This window comes from Saccopteryx bilineata, chromosome 3 (genome assembly GCF_036850765.1).
Source record: "Saccopteryx bilineata isolate mSacBil1 chromosome 3, mSacBil1_pri_phased_curated, whole genome shotgun sequence".
In the NCBI taxonomy this organism is placed as follows: domain Eukaryota; kingdom Metazoa; phylum Chordata; class Mammalia; order Chiroptera; family Emballonuridae; genus Saccopteryx; species Saccopteryx bilineata.
This window is the reverse complement of record NC_089492.1, coordinates 103,887,360-103,912,190: the sequence shown is the minus strand read 5'-3', so window position 1 is coordinate 103,912,190 and position 24,831 is coordinate 103,887,360. Positions and strand designations below refer to the sequence as shown.

Below are 24,831 nucleotides of genomic sequence, written 5' to 3'. Positions count from 1 at the left end.
AACTTCCCTCGATTCTCTTGGGGCAATCCAGAGCCAGAGGGCGGGAGGTAGATTCCCACTGGCCAGAGAGCCAGCGAGCATCTCTGTTCCAGAACCTTGGAACGTTTGCCCCTCCCAGCCCGCCTATCCTCACCCACCCTCCCTAGTAAGGGATTTCCATTTCCACTGGTTAAAAATAAAAATAATAAAAATGAGGGAAATTATTATTCTGGCAATTTTTTTCATCCTAAAGTAGTCAACGAGAATGTTGCAAAAGCACTGAAGGCAGAATCAAGCTTTGGGGCCCCGAAGTGTCTTAAGGTGCAGCTTTCTCTGAATTTTGCAGCCTCCCCCTCAACTCTTTCCCTGAAGGCATTAATATCCCCTCTTTCTTGAAGCCTCATATGAGCCCCCCACCCCCAGTCCAGCTCCTTTCTGCATTGTGACTGTGGGGCCCACCTATGGGATCCAGGCTGGGCTCACGGCTGGCTACACCACCACCGATGCACTTTAGGGCTTCACTCCTGCTGCAGAAACTCAGAGAGATTTCCTGCCATGTCCCAGAGCCCACGTAGAGACAGTGGAAAAATAAGCCATTGGGCCCAGAAGGAGTCAGCCAAGCATCACCAGCCTTTCATTCCCTGTTTAGGCTCACCCTCTGGGGAAGCTGCTCAGAACCACACAGGACAAGACCTGTGGACAAGGCCAGATTCCAGACTGGATTGGCCACTCTCTCCTGGAAGGGTGATGCCTGCACAGGCCACGCTGAGCCATGGTTTACTCTGATCCCCCTGCGTTACAGATGAGGAGCCTGGGTAGAGAAGAGAAGCAACTTGCCCAGCCTCCTGGGTGAATGTGGGGAAAGCCCGGACTAGAAGCAGATCTGCTGGCCCCCTGGCAGAGAGACTCTGCTTCTTCTGCACCAGCCAGAGCCAGGAGATCGTGGCCTTGGCCCCCACCCGCAAGGGGATGCTACACTCCACTGTTAGTGGGCTACCTCTCTCCTAACATTTCTTCTCCATTACTCACTTCGAGGCCTTCAATGTCTAACCGCAGGTGGCCCCAGTCCACCTGGCTCGCAAACCCCTCTGTCCATTGGCTCTACACAGTGTCATATCCAAAAGTACCTTCCCCCACAGAATTCCAAGGTCCAATGCAAGTGCCTTAGGTCTTTGCAACCTCACAGGGAGTGTCCTCTCTACCTTGTCAATTCCCTGCTGGACAGGAGGGGGAGAGCTCTTTCTTCCATCTTGGGGATGAGTTCCAGGTACCCAGCACCCACTCCAGGGGCCACAGGGAACCCTGAGGGTCCCTGTACAAATATGCACCTGTACTGCCTGGGCCTGCCAGAGTCTCCAGGTAAGCAAATAAGCACCCCCCAGGGGTTCAAGTAAAACAGGGTAATAATAATCTATGCCCCAAAGATGATATACGTGTAATAATATTGTCGACTATTGACGGCCATGTGAAGAGAAACCAGGAGGACTACTATTCTTTTGCTGACAGAAACATTTTTTCTCCACAATATGAGCTGGAATGTTAATACCCAAGAAGAAAGGAGACATTGTGGTACCCACTTACACTACCATGCAAATAAATGACTGGTGACAGAACCCCGAGGAGGGCTGTTTCTGGCAGAGCTAAAGGCAGAGATGACAGGCCTCGCTGGTTCCTCAAGAGCTGGGTGAAGGGGACCAGGAGCGAGGGGTAGGGTGGGCGTGAAGGCTAAACAGTTCCATGGTTTGTCAGAGGCTCACAGGCCTGGCCTCAAACAGGACACAGCAGTCATGGCAACTCATTTCTTCAGGGGTGGCTCTGACGGAAGCCTCAACCCACATGTCACCCAGTCAGGGCTTCTGTGAGGGGACAGGCTTTGGAACCAGATGCTCCAGCAGGGCAGAGCACAGTCATACCGGCAGTCACACCAAGGACTCAGTCTCCAACACCAGACCCACAGCCTGGACTCCCAAACCTTCTGCCTGTTGCCTGCCAGCCCTGTCTCCTCTGATGGTGGCATCAGCTGGAGCCACCAGCTCCCACATGAGACATCCCCCCCTCCAGGCCTGCCTACTCAGGTGTCACCTCCTCTCAGCTCTTACACTCTGGAATAAGCATTTGGAAGCAGGGAGTTCTCTGCCTGTGGGGAAGGCATGACTGGAAGGCATGGAAGGGGAGATAGCCCAAGATAGGCAGGGCCGGATACCATGGCCTGGGCTCCAGCGTCCCAGCACACAGCATTCTAGGACAGGCCTTTTGAGAACGTGGCCGCAGCTGTCCTCAGATTCCTCTCACACCAAGGACAGGAACAGTCTTCTGAGGCTGACACTTGAGCGACCAGGTCTTGGGGAGGCCAGCTTTTCCCTCAGCCCTGCTGCAGACCTTCAGTCTCACCCAAGCCTGCTCCACTTTAAGTCACTTTAATCCAACATCCACAAGCTTTATGAGTAAACATCATCAAAATCAACTTTTGGTGTTGACTTGGTTCTGGGTTGACTTTTAGAGTGTGGTGGGTTTTTTCATTCAGCCTGACCTAGATGAGGGTCCCATTAAGCAAATTCTTTAAGCTCTCTGAGCATCATTTTCAATATCTTGAAATGGGAAAACAAACCTACCCTACTGTATTAGTGTGAGAATAAACTGAAATGACGGTTATAAAGTGCCAGACACTGTCTAGCATAGACGTTCAAATGAGTGTCTCTCCTCCCCTTATCGGTCCACAAATTCTATTTTTCTGGTGTCACTATGACTATCAGGGCCATCCACCCATCCTTGCATCCATCTACCCATCTATCCCTGCCTTTATATGATATCATTTATTGAGCACCTTCTATGTAAAAGCTGTTGTCCATAAAGATAATAAAACATACAATCTAGAAGCAAAAATTAAAAATTAAGATCAGGATAGCCTGACCTGTGGTGGCGCAGTGGATAAAGCAACGACCTGAGGTCGCTGGTTCGAAAACTTGGGCTTGCCTGGTCAAGGTGAGAAGCAACTACTATGAGTTGGTGCTTCCCACTCCACCCCTTCTCTCTCTCTCTCTCTCTTGCTCAAATCAATAAACAAAATCTTAAAAAAAAAAAAAAAAGACCAGGATATAAGTAACTTGGCAGAAAGTTAAAAGCATCATCTGGAAGGTACAGAGAAAGTGTTGTGAGATTAAATACTCCTAGGCCTCTCTTCAAGTTCAAACAGAAGAAAACTGCCAGAATTACATTTTCTTTGATAGAACATTCATCTTCCTCTAATAGAGACCACCAGGACAGCCCCCTGCCCCTTACACAGGGAAAAGCTTCAGATCCTCATCACTCTCGCCTGGGCAGTGGCTTTTGTCCTGCCTTTCACTTCACTGTGTTCAGAAATTAGCTACTCCACTGAGGACCATGCACAGAGCCCCAATTCCTTCCAAGATTTTAATTGGACCATCCATGAGGGATTTCAAAGCCAACAAAATGAACTAAATGAGGAGATGATGGATACATTAAAGACAGCTGCCTCCGGCCTGACGTTCCCCACTCAACAGTGTGCAGGTGAGTCAGGAAAGTGAGGGCTTGGCAGCATCAGCAGCTGCTCTCCCAACATTCCACCCCTTTAGGGTTGCTCATCTCACAATCTATGCGACAGGTGTCTTCTGCAGTGGTCTTATGTGAAGAGTGAGGTACATTACAGAAACAAACAGATTATAGCAATAGTACAAGTTATACAATAATTGCAATAATTACAAAGGTGCCCTTCACAAAGTCTCCTTGAGCATTCTGCCCAAGGAGTTAACTGGAGGCCCACTTCTAGCCCCTGGCCCCACAGTAGGTGGTAGTGCCTGTATAGTCCAGGGCCATGTCCACTGAAGAAAGTGTTCTTGGTGTATCCCTGCAACTGGATGGGAACAGCTTTCCAGTGCAGGAGGGCCTCCACAGGTGCTGCTCCCCGCCCAATCAAGGTCTCTTATAGTACTGTCCACAAGCAGCATGTCCATCCAGCAAGAGAGCCATGCTCCCCTCTGGTCACAGTCCAATAGTCTGTTACACCACTCAATGATCAGTTCATGATAGACAGCCCAGCTGTCTGTGCAAATCACCAAGGTAAAGGTCTATTACAGGCAGCTAGCCATAAAGCTCTTAATTAATGGACCTCAGCACCTTTCTATAGCACTCTGTTTGTTGCCACAAGCCTCATCCAAACCCCTTAGGTCCAAGCTCACAGGGCCTGGTGGAGTCAAAAACATTAAAGACCTGTGCTGCTTTGACACTTCTCTTAGCTGTTGCTGCTACTGCTGCTGCTGCAAAAAAAGCACTTATTATTTTCAAAGGCCAACATCTGCTGCATATTAGATCAATTCCATAGGGGGCCACTGCCCCCCATCAGTCCCTGTTAGACAGATTCTTTGACCTTTCTCCTATTCAAACTGGGACAATGGGTCTTGGGGGTCCTCCTCTCCCTCAGCTGTCTCCATCAAGTAATCCTGAAACCATGAAACCCAAATGCCAGCCTTTTTCTTGGCAGCTGCTAGGGTTGCCTGCTTCCTCAGCATTCTACCAGACTGTACAAATGGCAGCCATCACCCATTCTAATAGGGCATGGTTTCCTGGGTTGTCATGGCAGTTCTGAAGATGCTGCCTCAAGGAGGAGTGTGGGTTATGATGGCAAATTTCTCCATCTCTGTTCTGGAGAGCATAATGTCATCCATCCCCCTATATCCCACAACCACAACAACCAGGCGCCAAGGGCTCAGTGCATTTCTGTTTGAATTGCGCTCCCAACAGTATCAGCGCTAACTGGGTGTAGGGCCAGACCACAGAGTGCTCCACTACCTGTGGAGGGGGTTGTGCCTGCCCGAGTCACTCTTGGCTGCTGGGTTTTTACCTTATCAGTGACCACCGGCAGGGCTCTGAGTCTGCGGAGGGCAGTTTCAGCCCAAACCTCCTCCTTAGCAGAAGAGTTGGAAACATCTGCTCCCACTGACTCAGAGCCACTCTGTTGGCATGAATGCAGCTCCTTCTTCAGCACCCACTTCGGCTCCAATGGCTGCTGGCTCTCAGCCTGAAGCCGAGACTTGAGCTCTTGAACCTGAAGTTGTTTCTCCAACAGCTGTCACTGCCAATGTTCAACTTCTAGGGAAAGTTGCAATTTGTGAATCCATAATACCTTCTCCAGAGACTGTTCCAGTTCCAGGTGCTGTTAGTGCTCAACCTGCATCTCACACTGCAGCTCTTGAACCTGGTTAGCCTCCTTTTCCAGTGCTCTTTTCAGTTCATACCACCACTGGTTCTCAGCCTGTAGCCTGACCTACAGTTCTCTGATCTGCAACTCTTTCTCCAGTGACTGTTCCAGCTCATGCCTCTGTTGGCACTTGGGTCTGCAACTTATCCTGGAGCTTTTGACCTGGTGCAGCCTCTCACACAGAGCTCTTGTTTTTTTCTTACAGGGCTTCAAAAAACACTCAGCCCATGGTCCCCAAAAGGACAGCCATGGGGAGCCTGACCAGGCAGTGGTGCAGTGGATAGAGTGTCAGACTGGGATGCAGAGGACCCAGGTTCAAAACCCTGAGGTCGCCGGCTTGAGCGCAGGCTCATTTGGCTTGAGCGTGGGCTCACCAGCTTGAGTGCAGGGTCACTGGCTTGAGCAAGGGGTCACTCTGTCTGCCGTAGCCCACCGGTCAAGGCACATATAAGAAAGCAATCAATGAATAAGCAATCAACAAACAACTAAGATGCTGCAATGAAGAACTGATGCTTCTCATCTCTCTCCCTCTTGTCTGTCTGTCCCTATCTGTACCTCTCTCTGACTCTGTCTCTGTAAAAAAAAAAAAAAAAAAAAAAAGGACAGCCATGGGGAACCATATGCTGGAGAACAACGACCACTCCTCTACCTTCAAGGGTGTTGGTGGCTCCATACCAATCTGATCCAAATCTTTCCCACTACACCAAATGTAATGCTGGTGGCTGAAGCCAGGCTGGTCCATATTGAATTTGGGAAGACGGTAGAAAAACTGCGGAGCTGGAAAGCATTGGGCCATTCTGTTTAATAGATTCTTTTTTTTTTTTTTTTTTTTTAATTTATTTATTTATTTATTTATTTATTTATTTATTTATTTATTTTTACAAGGACAGAGAGAGGGATAGATAGGGACAGACAGGAACAGAGAGAGATGAGAAGCATCAATCATCAGTTTTTCATTGCAAGACCTTAGTTGTTCATTGATTGCTTTCTCATATGTGCCTTCAACAGACGGAGTAACTCCTTGCTCGAGCCAGTGACCCTGGGTCCAAGCTGATCAGCTTCTTTTTTTTTTTTTTGTTCAAGCCAGATGAGCCTGCGCTCAAGCTGGCAACCTCGGGGTATCGAACCTGGGTCCTTCCGCATCCCAGTCTGACGCTCTATCCACTGCGCCACTGCCTGGTCAGGCTGTTTAATAGATTCTTGCAATGGTGGATGAGCAATCAGGCAGGGGAAACCTCTTCTTATGGCAGCAAGTGAACAAACAGCAAAAACGACCTCTCATAGTTGTGGGCAGGCAATCCACAATCTACCATCCACCAACCAGAGAGCAAGCACCCATAGCCTTACATAAACTATCCACCTGTGGTGCTGCCCTGTGCTTACACACTAATTAAGCAAAGTGCTTGCAGTTGGTAAACCAGTGAGCAAGCCTAACACAGTTCTTTCCCCACACAAGAGAATGGTGCTGATGCTTCCAGTTGAGTTGTTCGGTGTTGTGGATTTAGAGACAGAAGACTGAGCTCTGCCACTTACCAGCCATGTGTGTGTTCGGGCAGGTCCTTCAGCTCTGAATCTCCACTCACTAGTTCACAGGTAAGTGGGAGAATCACCTGCCTCCCCCACATTAGCTGGCTTATTTGACTGTGACCATGCTCCCAGAAAGCACAGGAGGGAAGCCAGTCCTCCCATCTTTCATTAGCTCAGTGACCATGATCAAGTGACTTCCCTTTTCTGAGCCTTCATGTCTGTATAGATTATGGATTTGTGTGTGGATTAAATGAGACTGTGCACAGAAGGAATGGAGCAAACCAGGCTGCGCTTTGCTAGAGCTTTGCTGTCCACACTCAGCTGAGTTTCCCTGGGTCCAGGACAGGAGGTACAGAGTCTCCCTGGGTCCCCAAGCTAAGGCCACATCCCTGCTCCTGCTCCTTCTAATTCCTCCCCCTCCTCCCCTCCTCCCTCACCACCACCACCGCCACGACAGCAGCAGCTGACACTTGCTGAGGACTTGCTAGGAACCAGAAACCGCTCAGCTTCCCCATGCCATATCTGTTCTAATCCTCTCATCTCCTATAAAGGATGTGTAGACATGGCTGTTTTCCCCCTCCCAGAACCCCTTCTTCACATCTTTGGATCATGGTACTCCCCATTTCCCCCGGGGCATCTCTCCACCCCACTCCGCATGGTTCTTGCTTTCCTGGTAGCCTTTGCCTCAGGTCAGGGTGACTGGAATCCTTCTTGGGACTTTAAACATGGACCCTAGAGAGGCCCTCTTCCTCTAGATTGAGTTGGAAGGGTTTAACCCTGTTGCCATCTGTTGGTGGCCATGTCCCTGGCACAAGAAGGACCCCAAGGACAAGGCAGACTCTCACAGAGGCCAGGATGACAGAGGGAGAGAGGGAGGGCAAGGCCCCGCTGCCACTGCGCCAGAGTCTGGACACAGGTCGGCCTGAGAGCGGCAGCCCCCACCCCACATGGCTCTTTTTGTATAAGTTAATATGGGATGTTTCTCTCACCTGGAAGCAAAAAAGTTCTCATTATTAGTGGATAGACAAGTAAATTAGACAGCATCCATTATTATCCTCATTTTACAGATGTAGACCTAGTGTCTGAGGTCCAGAAGCAGAGCAGAGACTGTTACGTGACTGTATTTCATTCTCCTTGAGTGTCCAGTGTGGCCACAAGCTGGATGCTGTACAAAAGGAACAGTGTAGAAGTGGCTATTTTTCTTTTAGAAGTAACAATCTAGAAAAGAAGTCCAGTCACATGTTACTGACAAAACCCCATTTTGATCACACCCACGTATGTAACGCCATATTCATGTTTTGCACGATGCTGCAGAACAACTCACGTCACAGTTGTCTCACATTAGTGGATATCCTTGGTGCATTTGGAATCTGAATAATTCTCAGGAGTATGAGTCTCAGATTCTCTTTTGAGGTCCATTAGGAGTCGGTGGACATTAGTTTTCCTTCTGGCTCACTTAGTGGACCCTTTGGTCACAAGCAACGGAAGCCGAGAGGGAATTGGTTGGCTTGGTGACCCAGAAACCCCAGGAACTCCAGTTATCTTGGCCAGGTCACTTTTGCACCTTACCCCCACCGCTAATGCTCTCCCCTCTCTATGTACTAACTCAATTTGTTCTCCACTGCTGATGTGTCTCTGTGATGGCTGGGTGGGGTGGGGGAAAGTGAAGGAGGGTGAGGGGTACGACCACAGACAGCTCCAGGCAAGCAGCAACCCAAGTTAACAGTCTTGGAGGAAGGATCGCCTATGAACTCGTGGCACAGCTTGGTCACTGGCACATCTCTGTGGCCAGGACAATAAGACCCTGTGACAGGCAGCCCCTTCAGATCTGCATTGAGGGGCTTTACCAAGAGATGTGGGGAGGAGATAGTGAACAGACAAAATATCACTGTCAACACAGCTTAGAGTTTAAGGAATGCTTAATGGAGGTCATCTATCCCAAACTCCCCAGACACAGAAAGATGGGGGCACATAGGTGCTTACCATCTTCATTCTTGGCAGTCTCACCTCTTTCCGCCTGTGTGGCCTTGGGTCCTTGGCTTCCTCACACCTAGTCAAGTATTTGAATTTGATAGTGTTGTCTGAAGACCCTCCAACTCTGATCATCCAAGGACTGTAACAGTTACAAGAAATGAAGCCTGCTTGGGTTTGAGCCCCAACCTGTGCAAGCGCTAGTGCTAAAGTAACTCAAGTGGGGGATGGCCAAAGGCAGTCAGGGGAAAGGCCTGAAGCCAGGACGGGAGGAGACCAGCCCACACAGAGTGAAGATCGGGAAGGCGCTGGGCCTGGGCATAACTGGAAGATCAAATTGCTTGTGAATGAGAAAGAACTGACGTCAGACCTTTCAACATGGTCAGGGTATTCCAGGAACTTGGTCCTTAGGCTGTCTGGCCTGGGGGGAAGATTACAGGGCCAGCATGGCACAGATTTGGAACCAGAGGAGGTAAAAGCTACATATGGAGTGTAAGCAACTCAGCTTTAAGTGAAGGAGGTCGGGCCTTTCCTTCCTTGGCTGTTGGGCTGCCGTGGGCAACATTTACAAGAGACCATCTTAAAGCTAGAAGAGGCTGGGTCCCCAGGGCTCCCAGGGGATGCTGCCACTCTGGAGCTGTCACCTAGGACCCCTAATGACCATGGAATCTGGGCAGGAGTCACCATGGGACTAGCTCTGAGAGAAACCGTGATGCCTCCACAAGCTTACCAAGTGTCAGTAGCCATGTAGATGGAATTAATAACCTCCAAGAGACTTGAAGGAAGGGCTCCCTGTGAAACCCGTGAGGCCAGTTGAGGACAAACAGGAGTCTATCTTACATAAGGAGGAGCCAAGAAACAGCCATGGATTGATTCCAAGCGGTCTGAGAAATAATGTTATTAAGAGAGCCACAAATATCTACTGAGAAAACTCAAAAGAAAGCTGAAATGGTCTAAAAAAAAACAACCCTATGAGGTAACTCTGAGACTGTCAGCAGGATTCTGGGAATAAAGGAACTTGGCCAAAGACCATATAGTAAGTCCTGAACTTGCCCTCTTCCCCCAGGTCGCTCTCCAGTGAGGTGTCCTTGAAGCATGACTTCTTCACAAAGGAAGGACAGTACTTACGGTGCTACCCTTCAGAAATATGACACAACTTCTAGAAAAGATACACTTTTCTTACTTCCAGCTCCTTTATTTTCTGGCTTGTCAGTTCTCACACCAAGGGAAAAGTTGGTGGAAGAATGGATGAGAGAAGAGGACCATCTTAATAAGTATTATGGTCTTCTGAAAGTCTGTAAACAAGGTACTAGCTCAGTAATTATGTAGATCTGGTGCTCAAAACCTCAGTTCAGGTTCATTATTTCCAGCTAAATTAATCCCATGAGGAGAGGAGGAGAGAAACAATTTCCAAATACATAAAGATTTATTACCAATATCTTTTTAAATAATTTTTGTTGAATTTATTGGGTTGACATTAGTTAATAAAATTATATAGGTTTCACCTAACCAGGTGGTGGCACAGTGGATAGAGCATCAGACTGGGATGTGAAGGACCCAGGTTTGAGACCCCGAGGTCGCCAGCTTGAGCACGAGCTTATCTGGTTTGAGCAAGGCTTGCCAGCTTGAGCCCAAGGTCGCTGGCTCGAGCAAGGGGTCACTCGGTCTGCTGTAGCCCCCCCCCCCCCCCGTCAAGGCACATATGAGAAAGCAATCAATGAACTAAGGTGCCACAATGAAGAACTGATGTTTCTCATCTCTCTCCCTTCCTCCTGTCTGTCTGTCCCTAGCTGTCCCTCTCTCTGACTCTGTCTCTCCCACAAATAAATAAATACAAATTTAAAAAAATATATAGGTTTCAGAGGTACACTTCTATAATACACCATCTGTATTGTGTGTTCACCAAAGTAAAGTCTCCTTCCATCACCATTTCTCTCTCCTTTACCCTCTCTACCTCCCCCCACCAAAGGGGCCCTCTGGAAATCACCATACTGTTGTCTGTGTCTATGAGTTGTTAGGTTTTGTTTTGTTTTTAGCTTAATCCCTTCACCTTTTTCACCCAGTCCTACCCCCTGCCCCCCATCAGAGGGAAAGGTATATACCTTGGAGCATATCAGAGTCCATGCTCAAAGTGTCAATAATCCAGGTCCACAGGGAGCTGACTGTTTCCTGAGAAGGGACTCCATGTCTGCCGTGCTCAGAACTGTGGGCAAGACAGACAAGGTCTTGAGTTTTTAGATTAGTTGGACCCAGGGGAAACAGTGATCACAGAACAGAGTGGAGTCCAAAGAAGTTCATTACAAAAAAAAGGAAAGGAAAGAAGCCAAATGAGGCCTTGAAGGGAAAGAGATTAAGTGGGGATGCGAAGGAAACGTCATCCCAAAGCATTTACTGAGCGACATATTAAAAATCCCTTGTCATTCCCAAAGCATAGTCTTCAAAATGAGTTTTGGTCAATTGTCTCTACAGAGAAAAGCCTCATTTCCTGGGCTCTCTCCGTGTGGGCATGCAACTCAATTCTGGCCAAGAAGATGCAAGTGGAAGCAACGTGTACAACTTTCATGTTTTCTTAAAGATAGGAAAGAACATCCCTGTACCTCTCTCCTTTCTGCTGCCTAAAATGCGGATGCATTGGCTGGAACCCCAGCAGTTGTTTTGGGCTATGAGGAGTCCTTGGGAAGAGAAACTATGCACAGAGGATCTAGGATCCCCAGTGCTCATGGAGTCACCTTACCTATACCTCCTACCCCCAGACTTCTTTTACATGAAAGAAAAGTAACTACATCATGAATGATTTTAGGCAAGTAACTTTACTTCTTCTCTACCTCCTAATATCCTCATTTGTAAAATAGAATAATAGTATCTACCTATTAGGTTGTTGAGAATAAACTGAGTGCCAGACACATAGCATGATAAAAGTGTTGGCTATTGTTTCGTGTTATTTAAACTACTATTTTTAAGTTTTATTGAGATATAATTTATATACCATATAGTTTGCCCATTTAAAGGGTACAATTCAGTTGTTTCTAGCATATTTACAGAGTTTTCTAATTATTACCATAATTAATTTTAGAACATTTTTATCATTCTTCAAAGAAGCCTGTACCTATTAGCAGTTATTCCTCATTTCCCCCTCCTTCCTCTCCAGCCCTCGGTATGATTTTGTTTGTTTTTATATATAGTAAATTCTCTTTAACCAGTTTTAAGGACACTTGAAGATATATATATATATATATATATATATATATATATTTTTTTTTTTTTTTTTTTTTTTTTTTACAGAGGCAGAGAGAGACAGGGACAGACAGACAGGAATGGAGAGAGATGAGAAGCATCAATTATCAGTTTCTCGTTGCGCGTTGCAACTTCTTAGTTGTTCATTGATTGCTTTCTCACATGTGCCTTGACCGCGGGCCTTCAGCAGACCGAGTAACCCCTTGCTGGAGCCAGCGACCTTGGGTCTAAGCTGGTGAGCTCTTTGCTCAAGCCAGATGAGCCCGCGCTCAAGCTAGCGACCTCGGGGTCTCGAACCTGGGTCCTTCTGCATCCCAGTCCGACGCTCTATCCACTGCGCCACCACCTGGTCAGGCGAAGATATATTTTTTAAAATTTTATTTGTTGAGAGAGAGAAACATTGATTTGTTGTTCCACTTATGTTGATTCTTGTAAGTGCCCTGACCAGGATTCGAACCTACAACCTTGGCATAGTGGGACCACACTCTAACCAATTGAGCTACCCAGACAGGGTACTTGAACATATCTTTTAACATTAGATACTCTTGATTTAAGATATATTTTTCCTATCAATTTAGATCGTCTCCAAGAGAAGGACCTGAATTATGCACTAATGCAAACACGATTGACATGTGTTTGTTGGATTTTTCTTTAAACGTTAACATGCAAAGTAAGGTCACTATTTAAATACACCTTTAGACAGTTTTATTTCTGTGTTCATTTTCAGTTTAACTTTGGAATTTATGACAGTAATACACATAATTTTTAAAGATCTAATTGTAGCATTGTGAGGTTTATAATGAAAAAGTGTCTCCCTTTTCAATGCTGTTCCATTAATAGCCACTTTCAGCTCTCAGAATCCTCTAACATTATTTCCACATTTTAAAATAACATGCCTATACTGCCATTTCCTAATTTCTAATTTTAGACATAATCTTACACAGAGTGGCAGATTTATTCTTACACCATTCCCATCCCAATATATGTAGTTGTTTACTATTTTTCTTAAATCACTTGTTGGTGTTTAAATTAAAACTAAATGAGTAAGTCCACAGTTTACTATCATGATTTACTTTTTTAAAATAACGTTTTGATATTTCTGGAGTTAATCCCACGCACCCTCCTTTCTCACCCAGTTGCCGTTTCTTTGCAGCTGTTACTAACCCCCAGCTCCTCTCACCGCCCTCGAGCACAGCAGGTCCAGCTGTGACTTGTGCCCATCCTTCCAGGGACTCCTGTCCTCCAGCTGCCTGCTGCCTACATTTGTTTCAAGCTGCTTTTTCTCAATTTTAAAGATGATTTGTGTCATATCTGATTCTGAAGGATACAGCCCGCTTTATCTCCTCGCCCATATTAGGATGGGCTCACCCCAAAACTTACACCTAAGCTCCGTGGAGCTGAAGGAGGCTTAGAAGTGCTGCTTTGCCCTAACCAGCTTGCCTTGCCTCTCACAGGTCCTCCCTCCTTCTTTCTGCTTGGAACTCATTGGGCCTTTTTTCTCTATGGCTGATTCTAGTGAAGGGGGTCACCAAAAGGGTTTCAGGGAAAAGCATTATCAATGGATACTTCCAAGGCCTCAACATAAAGCAGCAAAGTGCTCTGCTGCTGATTAGAGAATTGGGAGTTAGAATCAACATGGCACTTAAAAGGGGAGGGATGGGGTTGGAGACTACCCTGGGGTGGGGTGGCTATTTGGACGCCGGCACAGACTAATTGCAAAAAAGGCTTAAACTTTCTTAAAATGTATGGTATAATCATGAAGTATTAACCAATCCAGAGAACACAAGCTGGTGGCACTTGCACAAAATCAGAACTGCAGACTATTTTCTTGGCCAGCAGTGTTTTTAAATTTTTGAATGCTTTCAGGTTAGGGTATTCACCTTAATCCCACCATCCTCTGTACCTTGCACCTGCCTCACCCTGGAAGTGTGGCAATTAAGAACTCTAATAATCCAACCCCTTTAAATTACAGAAGAGGGGGAAAAATCCAAGAGGTAATTTCAAGACACCAGCTAAGTGGCTAAGCAAAAGCTAACCTAACTCAAACAGCTTAGCTGATACACCAATTGCTGTTCACACTAACTCCGTGTGTCCAGGCCTGTGCAAGCTCACTAAGCATGCAGTCAGAGCAGGGTGATGGAGAACCCCCAGGGTTATTCCCATAGGCTGGATAAAACATCCCTGGCTCAAGACAGAACAGAGCATAACCTCCAAGTCAAGCAACCAGATTTGTGTTCCAACTTAATGTCATGCTCCAGAAACTGCTGACATTTCATTCTTTTCTTTTTAAAATTCAATTTATTGAGGTGACACTGGTTAATCTAATTATACAGGTTTCAAGTGCCCAATTCTAAAATGCATTTCTGAATAGTATATTGTGTTCACCCTCCCAAGTCACCAGGTGATGCCTTTTGCAGGGTCCATGACAGTCAAGAGACAAGCCTTCCACAGGAGTGCCGGCAGAATTGGAAATACACCTCCTTTATTTTCCTCAATAATTCCTGTTGCATGTCCCACACCATTCATTTCAACTTATTTATCACATCTGTACATCTCAGATTCCTAACTGTATTTTAAGGGGGGGGGAGCTCTTGGAGACATATTGCTGGGGTTCAAATCCCAGCTCTGCCCCTTGGTGGCTGTGTGACTTGGGCAAGTTAGTGAACCCGAGCCTAGGGGTTCTCCTCTATGGAGCCCCGACAATATAAGGATGTGGCTACCTCTTAGTATGAAGAGGAGGAGCCTTTCCAGGAGCCCAGCACACTACATTGCCCTTTTCAGAAGCAGCATTAAAGATTCAATGTATAAAGTCATTTTTGTAATTGATTTGGCTGAACCAATGTTTATCAATTAAACATCACATTGATAATATGAAGTTACTGATCATCATGTGAAGAAAAATGGATAAAAGACACCTTGATGGGTGGACAATGCATATTACATTTTCAGATCAGCCCTGGATGGGTAGCTCAGTTGGTTAGAAGGTCGTCTGGGTATGCCAGGGTTGCAGGTTTGATCCCTGGTCAGGGCACATACAAGAATCACCCAATCAGGCCCTGGCCGGTTGGTTCTGAGGAAGAGTGTCAACACAACGTGTGGAAGTCCCAGGTTTGATTCCCAGACAGGGCACATAGGAGAAGCACCCATCTGCTTCTCCACCCTTCCCTCTCTCCTTCTTCTCTCTCTTCCCCTCCCACAGCCAGGGCTCCATTGAAGCAAAGTTGACCCGGGCGCTGAGGATGGCTCCATGGCCTCCGCCTCAGGCGCTAGAATGGCTCTGGTTGCAGCAGGGCAACGCCCCTGGTGGGCATGCCGGGTGGATCATGGTCAAGGGCATGTGGGAGTCTGTCTCTCTGCTTCCCTGCTTCTCACTTCAGAAAAAAAATTAAAAAAAAATCAATCAATGCACAAATAAGTGGTACAAGTTAATGTTTCTCTCTCCCTCTCTAAAATCAATAAATAGTTTTTAAAAATTTCAGGCCCTGTGCCTGACCAGGCGGTAGCGCAGTGGATAGATAGAGCATCGAACTGGGATGTGGAGGACCCAGGTTTGAGACGCCGAGGTCGCCAGCTTGAGCGCGGGCTCATCTGGTTTAAGCAAAGCTCCCCAGCTTGGACCCAAGGTCGCTGGCTCGAGCAAGGGGTTACTCAGTCTGCTGTAGCCCCACAGTCAAGGCACATATGAGAAAGCAATCAATGAACAACTAAGGTGTCGCAATTAAAAATGATTGATGCTTCTCATCTCTCTCCATTCCTGTCTGTCTGTCCCTATCTATCCCTGTGTCTGTGTAAAAAAAAAAAAAAAAAATCAGGCCCTGGCCAGATAGTTCACTGGATAAATCACCCCAGCACATTGAGGTTGTGCGTTTGGTCCCCAGTCAGGGAACACATGAGAAGCAATCAATGAGTGCACAACCAAATAGAACTTAGGTGGAACAGCAAACTGATGTTGCACTCTTCCCCTCTTTCCTCTCTTGCAAATCAATGGAAAAATTAAAAAAAAAGTTTTGCAGTCGCAGAACTGACCATAGTTGTATTCAAATTAACTATACTTAATTTGGTTTTAAAGTATCTCCATTCAATATTATTCATATTAAACTGATAATTATAACTGATAAGTGTCAATAAAATTCTAGGGAATAAACACAATAGTAACAATGTAATAATACAGGTTAATAGCTATGGTTGTATTTACTGGTTGATAAAAACAAAGAATTCATTGCCATTGTTCTTTTGTTAGAGTAAGAAATTGTCCAGGCAGAATTTTCCTGCCTTCTAAATTTAACCATTTAAGGGAGTTTACAATTTCTCTTTACCTCTTTGAGATGACCCAAAGGCAGCAGCTATGTAGTTTAGTCACCAAGTCTAGAAATAAGAGGATGGTCCAGTGAAGGCCGCCAACATCCCATACTGTCCGTGTCACTGCAGAAATTCCCATACAGCTGGATGAAAGATGTGTGGGGGCACTTCTACTTGACAAACACATGCCAAAGCAAAAACATGTTCACTAAATCTGAACCATGTACTGTGTTGCCCAACACCATGGACACTAGGCTTCCAGGGACGTGGGGAAGCTGCCGTGGAAAGGCCGGGTGAGAGCTCCCATAAACTCCTTAGAGAATAGGAGGTATACCTATGGGCAATGAGATATTTTCTGCCTTAGCACTGTTACCAGGATGTTCAGACATCTGAAAACTGGCAAAACAAATTCTAAAGCAGCAAAACCAGAGAAAGCAGCAGCTCTATATAACAAGGAGAGTAGGGAGAGATCAGGCAGAAAACTATTATTTCAAGTTGGGCTCCACTTCCAGTTTTAGTCTAGAAGTGTGTATCATCCTGGGCATTTACATCATCTTCCCTGGCCACACCCATCTCAACCCAAACACACTAGGAAGACAGTAAGAAGTTTCTTTTGTACATGAAAGTTCTCTTTGTTTGGTCTTCCCTGTAAGCTGATTAACATTGTTTAATTTATTTCAGACCAGGGACTGGTTTTTCTTCTGACTGGTCTGCACATCATTTTCTCCTGCACAGCATTTAATCAACAGAATGGAACTAACAAGCTTCAAGAGCCACACAATACTGAATCAGCAGATCACACCATATGCTGTGGGTAAAAACATACTTCCCAAAAAAGCTAAATGCAGAAAGACCAAGGATAGAAGATGCATTTAATACTCAAGAAGTCTAACAGGATGTGCTTAGTATGTGGAACATTGAGATTTTAAGGAGAAAAAGTTATTTTTTAAATATATCTATCCTAAACATCTTTCTTCTGTTCTGTTACAAAAAGTATTTTAAGGAAAAAGAAATCAAATAAATTACAAAAACAACTGTATCTTGGATGTATTTGTAGTGTGAACTTTTAAAAATGCAGATTATGTATATTCTCAGAAGCATGGTTACATAGCCAAAAAATTTCATGATCAAATATGATTGAGTTTGATCTTAAATATTTAAATATTCAGCTTTATTCTGGTATTTTCAAAGTTTACATTGAATTGAAGAAAAAAGAAACCATGTTACAATTAAAACTTTAAAATCAACCTTTTGACAGATCAGAAATCAGTACATCTTTTGCTTTATTATAAATACATCACTCCAAAAAGGAGATTATAATTGAAGACTCAGTTGATTCATTAGCATATTCATATAATAAGCACAGTGTACATCAGAAACATCTTAAACAGGTTTATTGTGTATTCTCATTCACAAAAACATCTTAGAACTAAAAGTCTTTTAGAGAAATAAATGAAACCTGATTTATCAGAACCTGATAGAATAGACCACATTTCTCAGAATACCCTACACCTCCAATTCTTATAGCCCTCAATCAAGACCATGGACTGATTACCATTTTATACATGCTTCTGGCAGCAATCTAAAAACACTCCTTCACAGCTAACCAGGCGATGAAACTCCACTGAAATTCTGAAGTTGTTTTTAAAAATTATATTAAAAAGTCTTTCACTAATAAGTAACTAAACAATATTATAAACCAATCAAAATGTCTTACTTTTAAATTTTTCCTCTAAGTTCCCCCCCCCCAAGTTTTTGGTATCCAGAAAAGAAAAACTGATGTAACCTACTCTAAATGATGACTTAAAAGAAAAAAAAAAGCAGCACGATAAATTAAAATAAGCATTTTAAAGGGCCCACTGGTTTTAAATTTTCATTTGTTGTCATACCGAATTTTAAGTGCTTAAAACATCATTTACAATTTAACAATAATTATAAAGCAAGCACCTGCAAAACCATCACTTGGGTCAAAAAACAGAATGTCATAGTGCTCCTGAAGCCCTCTAGAATCTCCTCCCCATCAGCACCCAGTCCCCCTCAGCAGACAACCCACTCATAAGAATGGGACAAACTGTATTATAACTTATCTGTCATTTGCTTAGTTCTTAAAACTATCATCTGTTCTTTTACGTAGCTGTAGTTAGCCTTCATAGCTGGACTGCTTCCAGTTTGGGTCTATCACATTCTTGCATATATATCATAGCACAGTTGTGTACAGCACCTCTAGAGTATGACCTAAGAGCAGGCTTGCTGGATCATACACATATTCTCAACTTCACTAGATAACCATTCCCACCAGCAGAGCTGTCCCGCATCCTCACCAACAGTTGGTACTGTCATACTATTTAAATGACTGTCAATCTGGGGAGAATTTCCTGAGGGGGTAACCAGACACGGTTTTCACTCTGACTGGTGATTTATTAAAGACCTTTTCATGTGTATGGACCATTTATCAATAGATTTCCTCCTACGTGAATTACCTGACCTTATTGAAAAACAAGCTTTGAGATGTAATTCACATAACCATACAATAACCATATACCAAGTGAAAGATTCAATGGCTTTTAGTACATGTACAAACATGGTATGTGCAAACACCATCAATTTTAGAACATTTTCATCTCAAAAAGAAACCGCATTCCCTTTAGCTATCACCTCCCTGGCCACTCATTCCTTGCCTGCCAGCCCTGTGCAACTGCTTCTGTACACTCACATGAATGGAATACGTAGACCAGGGGTCCCCAAACTACAGCCCCTGGGCCACATGCGGCCCCCTGAGGCCATTTATCCGGCCCCCGCCGCACTTCCGGAAGGGGCACCTCTTTCATTGGTGGTGAGAGGAGCATAGTTCCCATTGAAATACTGGTCAGTTGATTGATTTAAATTTACTTGTTCTTTATTTTAAATATTGTATTTGTTCCCGTTTTTTCTTTTACTTTAAAATAAGATGTGCAGTGTGCATAGGGATTTGTTCATAGTTTTTTTTATAGTCTGGCCCTCCAATGGTCTGAGGGACAGTGAACTGGCCCTGTGTAAAAAGTTTGGGGACCCCTGACGTAGACTGTGACTGACTTATTCATTTTTTCGCAGGTTCATCCAAGTTGTAGCATGGATCAGTACTTCATGCCTATTATCCATGTATTGTATGGATAGCCCACATTTTGTATATCCAGACACCCATTGATACACATTTGGGTTAGTTCCACTTTTTTTATTATAATACTGTTAATAAACATTTGTGTACAAATTTTTGTGTACACAAGACATGATTTCTCTTGATATATACCTAGAAATGGAAATGTTGGGTCATATGGTAAACTGAGGAAATGCCAAACTTTTCCCAAAGCAACCGCACCATTGTATATTTACAGTGTATGAGAGTTCCAATCTCTCCACAAACTCCAATACTGGTTCTGCCTTTTGATTTTAGATACTGTAAAGGGTATGCAGTGATAGCTCACTCTAGTTTTAACTTCCAGTTCCTTGACTTTATGTGCTTATTAGCCATTTGTATATCTTCCTTGTAAAAGTATATTCAGATCCTTTGCCTTTTAACTGGGTTGACTTTTTGTTATTGAGTTGTATTGTGACTCAAAAATTTTTTGCCTGAACAGGCGGTAGTGCAATGGATAGAGCGTCAGCCTGGGACACAGAGGACTCAGGTTCAAAACCTCCGAGGACACCGGCTTGAGAGTGGGCTCATTGGCTTGAGCATGGGGTCATAGACATGACCCTATGGTTCTTGGTTGAGCAAGGGGTCACAGGCTCGGCTGGAGCCCCTCCATCAAGGCATATATGAGAAAGCAATCAATGAACAACTATGGTATCATAACAAAGAACTGATGCTTCTCAACTCTCTCCCTTCCTGTCTGTCTCTATCTGTCCCTCTCACTAAAGACTCAAAAAAATTTTAGGCCCTGGCTGGTTGGCTCAGTGGTAGAGCATCGGCCTGGCGTGCAGGAGTCCCGGGTTCGATTCCCGGCCAAGGCACACAGGAGCACCCATCTGCTTCTCCACTCCTCCCTTTCTTTCTTCCCCTCCCGCAGCCAAGGCTCCATTGGAGCAAAGATGGCCCCGGCACTGAGGATGGCTCTACAGCCTCTGCCTCAGGCACTAGAATGGCTCTGGTTGCAACAGAGCAACACCCCAGATGGGCAGAGCATCGCCCCCTGGTGGGCATGCCAGGTGGATCCCGGTCAGGTGCATGCGGGAGTCTGTCTGACTGCCTCCCCGTTTCCAACTGCAGAAAAATACAAAAATTAAAATTATAAAAAAATTTAAAGACTCTTAAATGTCCATTTTCTTAGTGATTTTATAGTTGTTTATATAGTCTGAATATAAATTCTTTGATATTTTATGTGGTACCAGTATGTTCTCCCATTATGGATCTAGGCTTTTCACTTTGAGATGCCTTTGACTGAAAAGGAGTTCTTAATTTCAATATAGTTAAGTGTGTCAAATTTTATGGATGGTGTTTTTGACTTTCCCAAGTTGAGGTCATAAACGGTTCCCTCTATTATTTTCTATAGAACTATAAAACTAAACAATAAAAGCTTGGTAGTTTTGCCTTGTATATCTAGGTAAAAAATTCACTGGAGTTAATTTTTATGCATGATACGGAGTAGGGATCCAATTTCATTTTATTTCGATATGAATAAGCCATCACCCCATCACCAGTCATTCAAAGACTGCCCTTTCCCCCATATTCAGCAAGGAAAGGCACTAACCTCTTTCCTGTAAAAGAAGAGAAGTAGACTAAGTCAGGGTTCCCAATATGAAAGGTTTTGTTAAAATCCAGAGTTTTAAGTCTCTCCAGGGAGTGGAATGGGAAAATGGCAAATAGGGTAGGTTCACACTAGGATTCTGGATTATATTAAGTTCCTTAGCTAATGTATATGCAGCCAACCTGGCTCCTGCCCACAGATGGACACTCTAGGATAATCAATGGTTTCTTCCAGCTTTAAGATCCTTTACTTTTAAAAGTCTCTGTGCTAGTTACTTCACCCATTTAGGAATAAATGTGTAGAAGTCCTGCTATAAAGAAATACAATGCATATCAAATTCCACAAACTATATGATTTTATTTATAAAATAAAACGTATTGCTCACTATTTATTGCCCATGTCTATTTAAGCATTCCTCAGTTACAGCTTTATTTTTCAAAATAAAGATCTTTGACAATGTACTATGGTAGAGCAAATTATTACTAAATATTAAGTTGATGTCCCATGGGTATCAATTGCCATCTCTATGAAAAAAGCATTAATATAAAACAATACAAAAGTATTAGATAGTAGCTTATCAATATTCTTCTTCATTCCATTAGTGAGGTTAATCTCACTTAGTAACCTTTATTCGTGAAATGACTTCATTTACAAACCCATTATTCTTCGCTATCACTTCAGCTTTCAGCTGTTTCAACTTGACTGTGATGTCTTCTTCTGACATTTCCGTAAAGGGCATCTGCTTCACTTTCAATAAAAATTCTTGAATAATTCTTTCACCTTGCTGAAAAACATGTGAACATTCCATTAGTCTTTAAAATGTCTTTTCAAAATAATAGTGAATTGTTTCCTTAAATTCCTATCTACAGCCTGACCAGGCGGTGGCGCAGTGGATAGAGCGTCGGACTGGGATGCGGAGGACCCAGGTTCGAGACTCCGAGGTCGCCAGCTTGAGTGCGGGCTCATCTGGTTTGAGGAAAAAGCCTACCAGCTTGAACCCAAGGTCGCTGGCTCCAGCAAGGGGTTACTCGGTCTGCTGAAGGCCCGCGGTCAAGGCACATATGAGAAAGCAATCAATGAACAACTAAGGTGTTGCAACGCGCAATGAAAAACTAATGATTGATGCTTCTCATCTCTCTCCGTTCCTGTCTGTCTGTCCCTGTCTGTCCCTCTCTCTGACTCACTCTGTCTCTGTAAAAAAAAACAAAACAAAACAAAAATTCCTATCTACACATGCCACTCAACATTTTTTTTATGTATTTATTTTATTTATTTATTTATTTTTTACAGAGACAGAGAGTGAGTCAGAGAGAGGGACAGACAGACAGGAACGGAGAGAGATGAGAAGCATCAATCATTAGTTTTTCATTGCGCGTTGCAACACCTTAGTTGTTCATTGATTGCTTCCTCATATGTGCCTTGACCGCGGGCCTTCAGCAGACTGAGTAACCCCTTGCTGGAGCCAGCGACCTTGGGTTCAAGCTGGTAGGCTTTTTCCTCAAACCAGGTGAGCCCGCACTCAAGCTGGCGACCTCAGGGTCTTGAACCCGGGTCCTCTGCATCCCAGTCTGACGCTCTATCCACTGCGCCACTGCCTGGTCAGGCGCCACTCAACATTTAAAGGATATACTAGAAATTTTAAGTGTGAACTGTCTAGAGCAGGGGTAGTCAACCTTTTTATACCTACCGCCCACTTTTTATCTCTGTTAGTAGTAAAATTTTCTAACCACCCACCGGTTCCACAGTAATGGTGATTTATAAAGTAGGGAAGTAACTTTACTTTATAACATTTATAAAGCAGAGTTACAGCAAATTAAAGCATATAATAATAATTACTTACCAAGTACTTTATGTGGGATTTTCACTAAGTTTGGCAGAATAAATCTTTATAAAAGAACTCACTATAGTTAAATCTTTTTATTTATACTTTGGTTGCTCCGCTACCGCCCACCATGAAAGCTGGAACGCCCACTAGTGGGCGGCAGGGATCAGGTTGACTACCACTGGAATTGACTCTTGAACAAAACCAAGGTCAGAGTCACTTACCTCCCTGGGCAGTTGCAAGTCTGTGAATAACGTTTTTTTGAGATTTTATGTATTGATTTTAGAGAGGGTGGGGGGAGTAAGAAGCATCAACTTGTAGTAGTTGCTTCTCCTATGTGCCTTGACCAGACAAACCCAGGGTTTCAAACCAGCGACCTAGGCATTCCAGATGGATGCTTCATCCACTGCGCCACCACAGGTCAGGCTGTGTATAACTTCTGACTCTCCAAAACTTTAACTAATAGCCTACTGGTTGACTGGAAGCCTTACCTTAACACTAACAGTCATTTAACATATTTTGTATGTTATACATATTATATGTTGTACTCGTAAAGTTAGCTAAAGAAAATATTACTAAGAAAATCCTGAAAAGATACATTTAAAGTATTTATTGAAAAAATCCACATATAGCCTGACCAAGTGGTGGGGCAGTGGATAGAGCAGGGGTCTCAAACTCGAACAATTTTGTGAGGCCCGCAGACTAATCCACGAAGTTCAAAATATTTTGGATAAAATTAAGTAAGCCTACGGGCCTACTTGTATTTTTCATTTCTCTAGCATCTTGCTCTGCGGCCCACATGCTGAGTTGAGTTTGAGACCCCTGGGATAGAGCGTCGAACTGGGATGTGGAGGACCCAGGTTTGAAACCCTGAGGTCACTGGCTTGAGGGCAGACTCATCCAGCCTGAGCATGGCTTACCAGTTTGAGCGCAGGGTTGCTTGCCTGAGCATGGGATCATAGACATAACCCAAAGGTCACTGGCTTTGCTGTAGGCCCCTGGTCAAGGCACATATAAGAAAGCAATCAATGGCCTGACCTGTGGTGGCGCAGTGGATAAAGCATCGACCTGGAAATGCTGAGGTCGCCAGTTCGAAACCCTGGGCTTGCCTGGTCAAGGCATATATGGGAGTTGATGCTTCCTGCTCCTCCCCCCTTCTCTCTCTCTCTCTCTCCTTTCTAAAATGAATAAAAAAAATTTAAAAAAAAAAAAAAAAAAAAGAAAGCAATCAATGAACAACTTAGGAGCCACAACGAAGAACTGATGCTTCTCATCTCTCTCCCTTCCTGTCTGTCTATCCCTATCTGTCCCTCTTTCTGATTCTCTGTCTCTGTCAAAAAAAAAAAAAAAAAGAAAGAAAAAATGCACATATAAGTGTGCTCACACATAATTCAAACCCCTGTTGTTCAACAGCAAAGCCCTTAGTTGACCATATTTCTTTATAACAAGATATTAAAAAAATATTGATAAATATATATTTAGCTACTAATGAAAAAGAAGTTGAATACTTTAGTAGTTCCTAAATTTGGTTTTATAATTGATAAATATAAACTTAGTCTTCTGGGAGAAAAAGAATTGAAGGTTTAAAAAAGTACCATAAGGCATAAACAGTAACTTAAAATGTAATACTCATACAGAGGATATTTCTTTTTAAATGTATTTTTGCTGCCCAGTTATTAACTGTTCTAAAGAATGCTTATTACTTGCCAGGTGACTCTTTCTTCCTTCGTCTCTTTCTTTCCTTTCTTTCTCTCTCTCTCTCTCTCTCTCTCTCTGAGAGAGAGAAAAGAGAGGCATCAACTTGTAGCTCGCAGCTGTGGCACTTTAGTCGTTCACTGCTTCTCATACATGCCTTGATGGGGGGTAGGAAGGCACTCCAGCCAAGCCGGCGACCTTTGAGCTCAAGCCAATGACCTAGCGCTCAAGCTGGTGAGCCCTCACTCAAGCCAGCAGTCTCAGGGTTTTGGACTTGGGACCTCAGTGTCCCAGGGTTGACATCTATCCACTGTGCCACCACCTGTTGGACAGTGTGGGCAAATTCTTTACCCACATTCCTCATC

At 44.2% G+C, this 24,831-nt stretch overlaps 1 protein-coding gene across 3 annotated transcripts in view; it reads right to left on the bottom strand.

Moving 5' to 3' along the window:
• Window positions 1-21,281: 21,281 nt before the first annotated feature.
• Window positions 21,282-24,831, bottom strand: part of MSH2 (mutS homolog 2) — an 84,251-nt gene continuing 80,701 nt past the window's right edge. For all 3 annotated transcript variants that reach the window (XM_066267072.1, XM_066267073.1, XM_066267074.1), the window contains one exon: window positions 21,282-21,733. In XM_066267072.1, coding sequence (XP_066123169.1) covers window positions 21,563-21,733 — 171 coding nt within the window. In that variant the 3' untranslated portion in view covers window positions 21,282-21,562. The remainder of the gene's footprint in view (window positions 21,734-24,831) is intronic.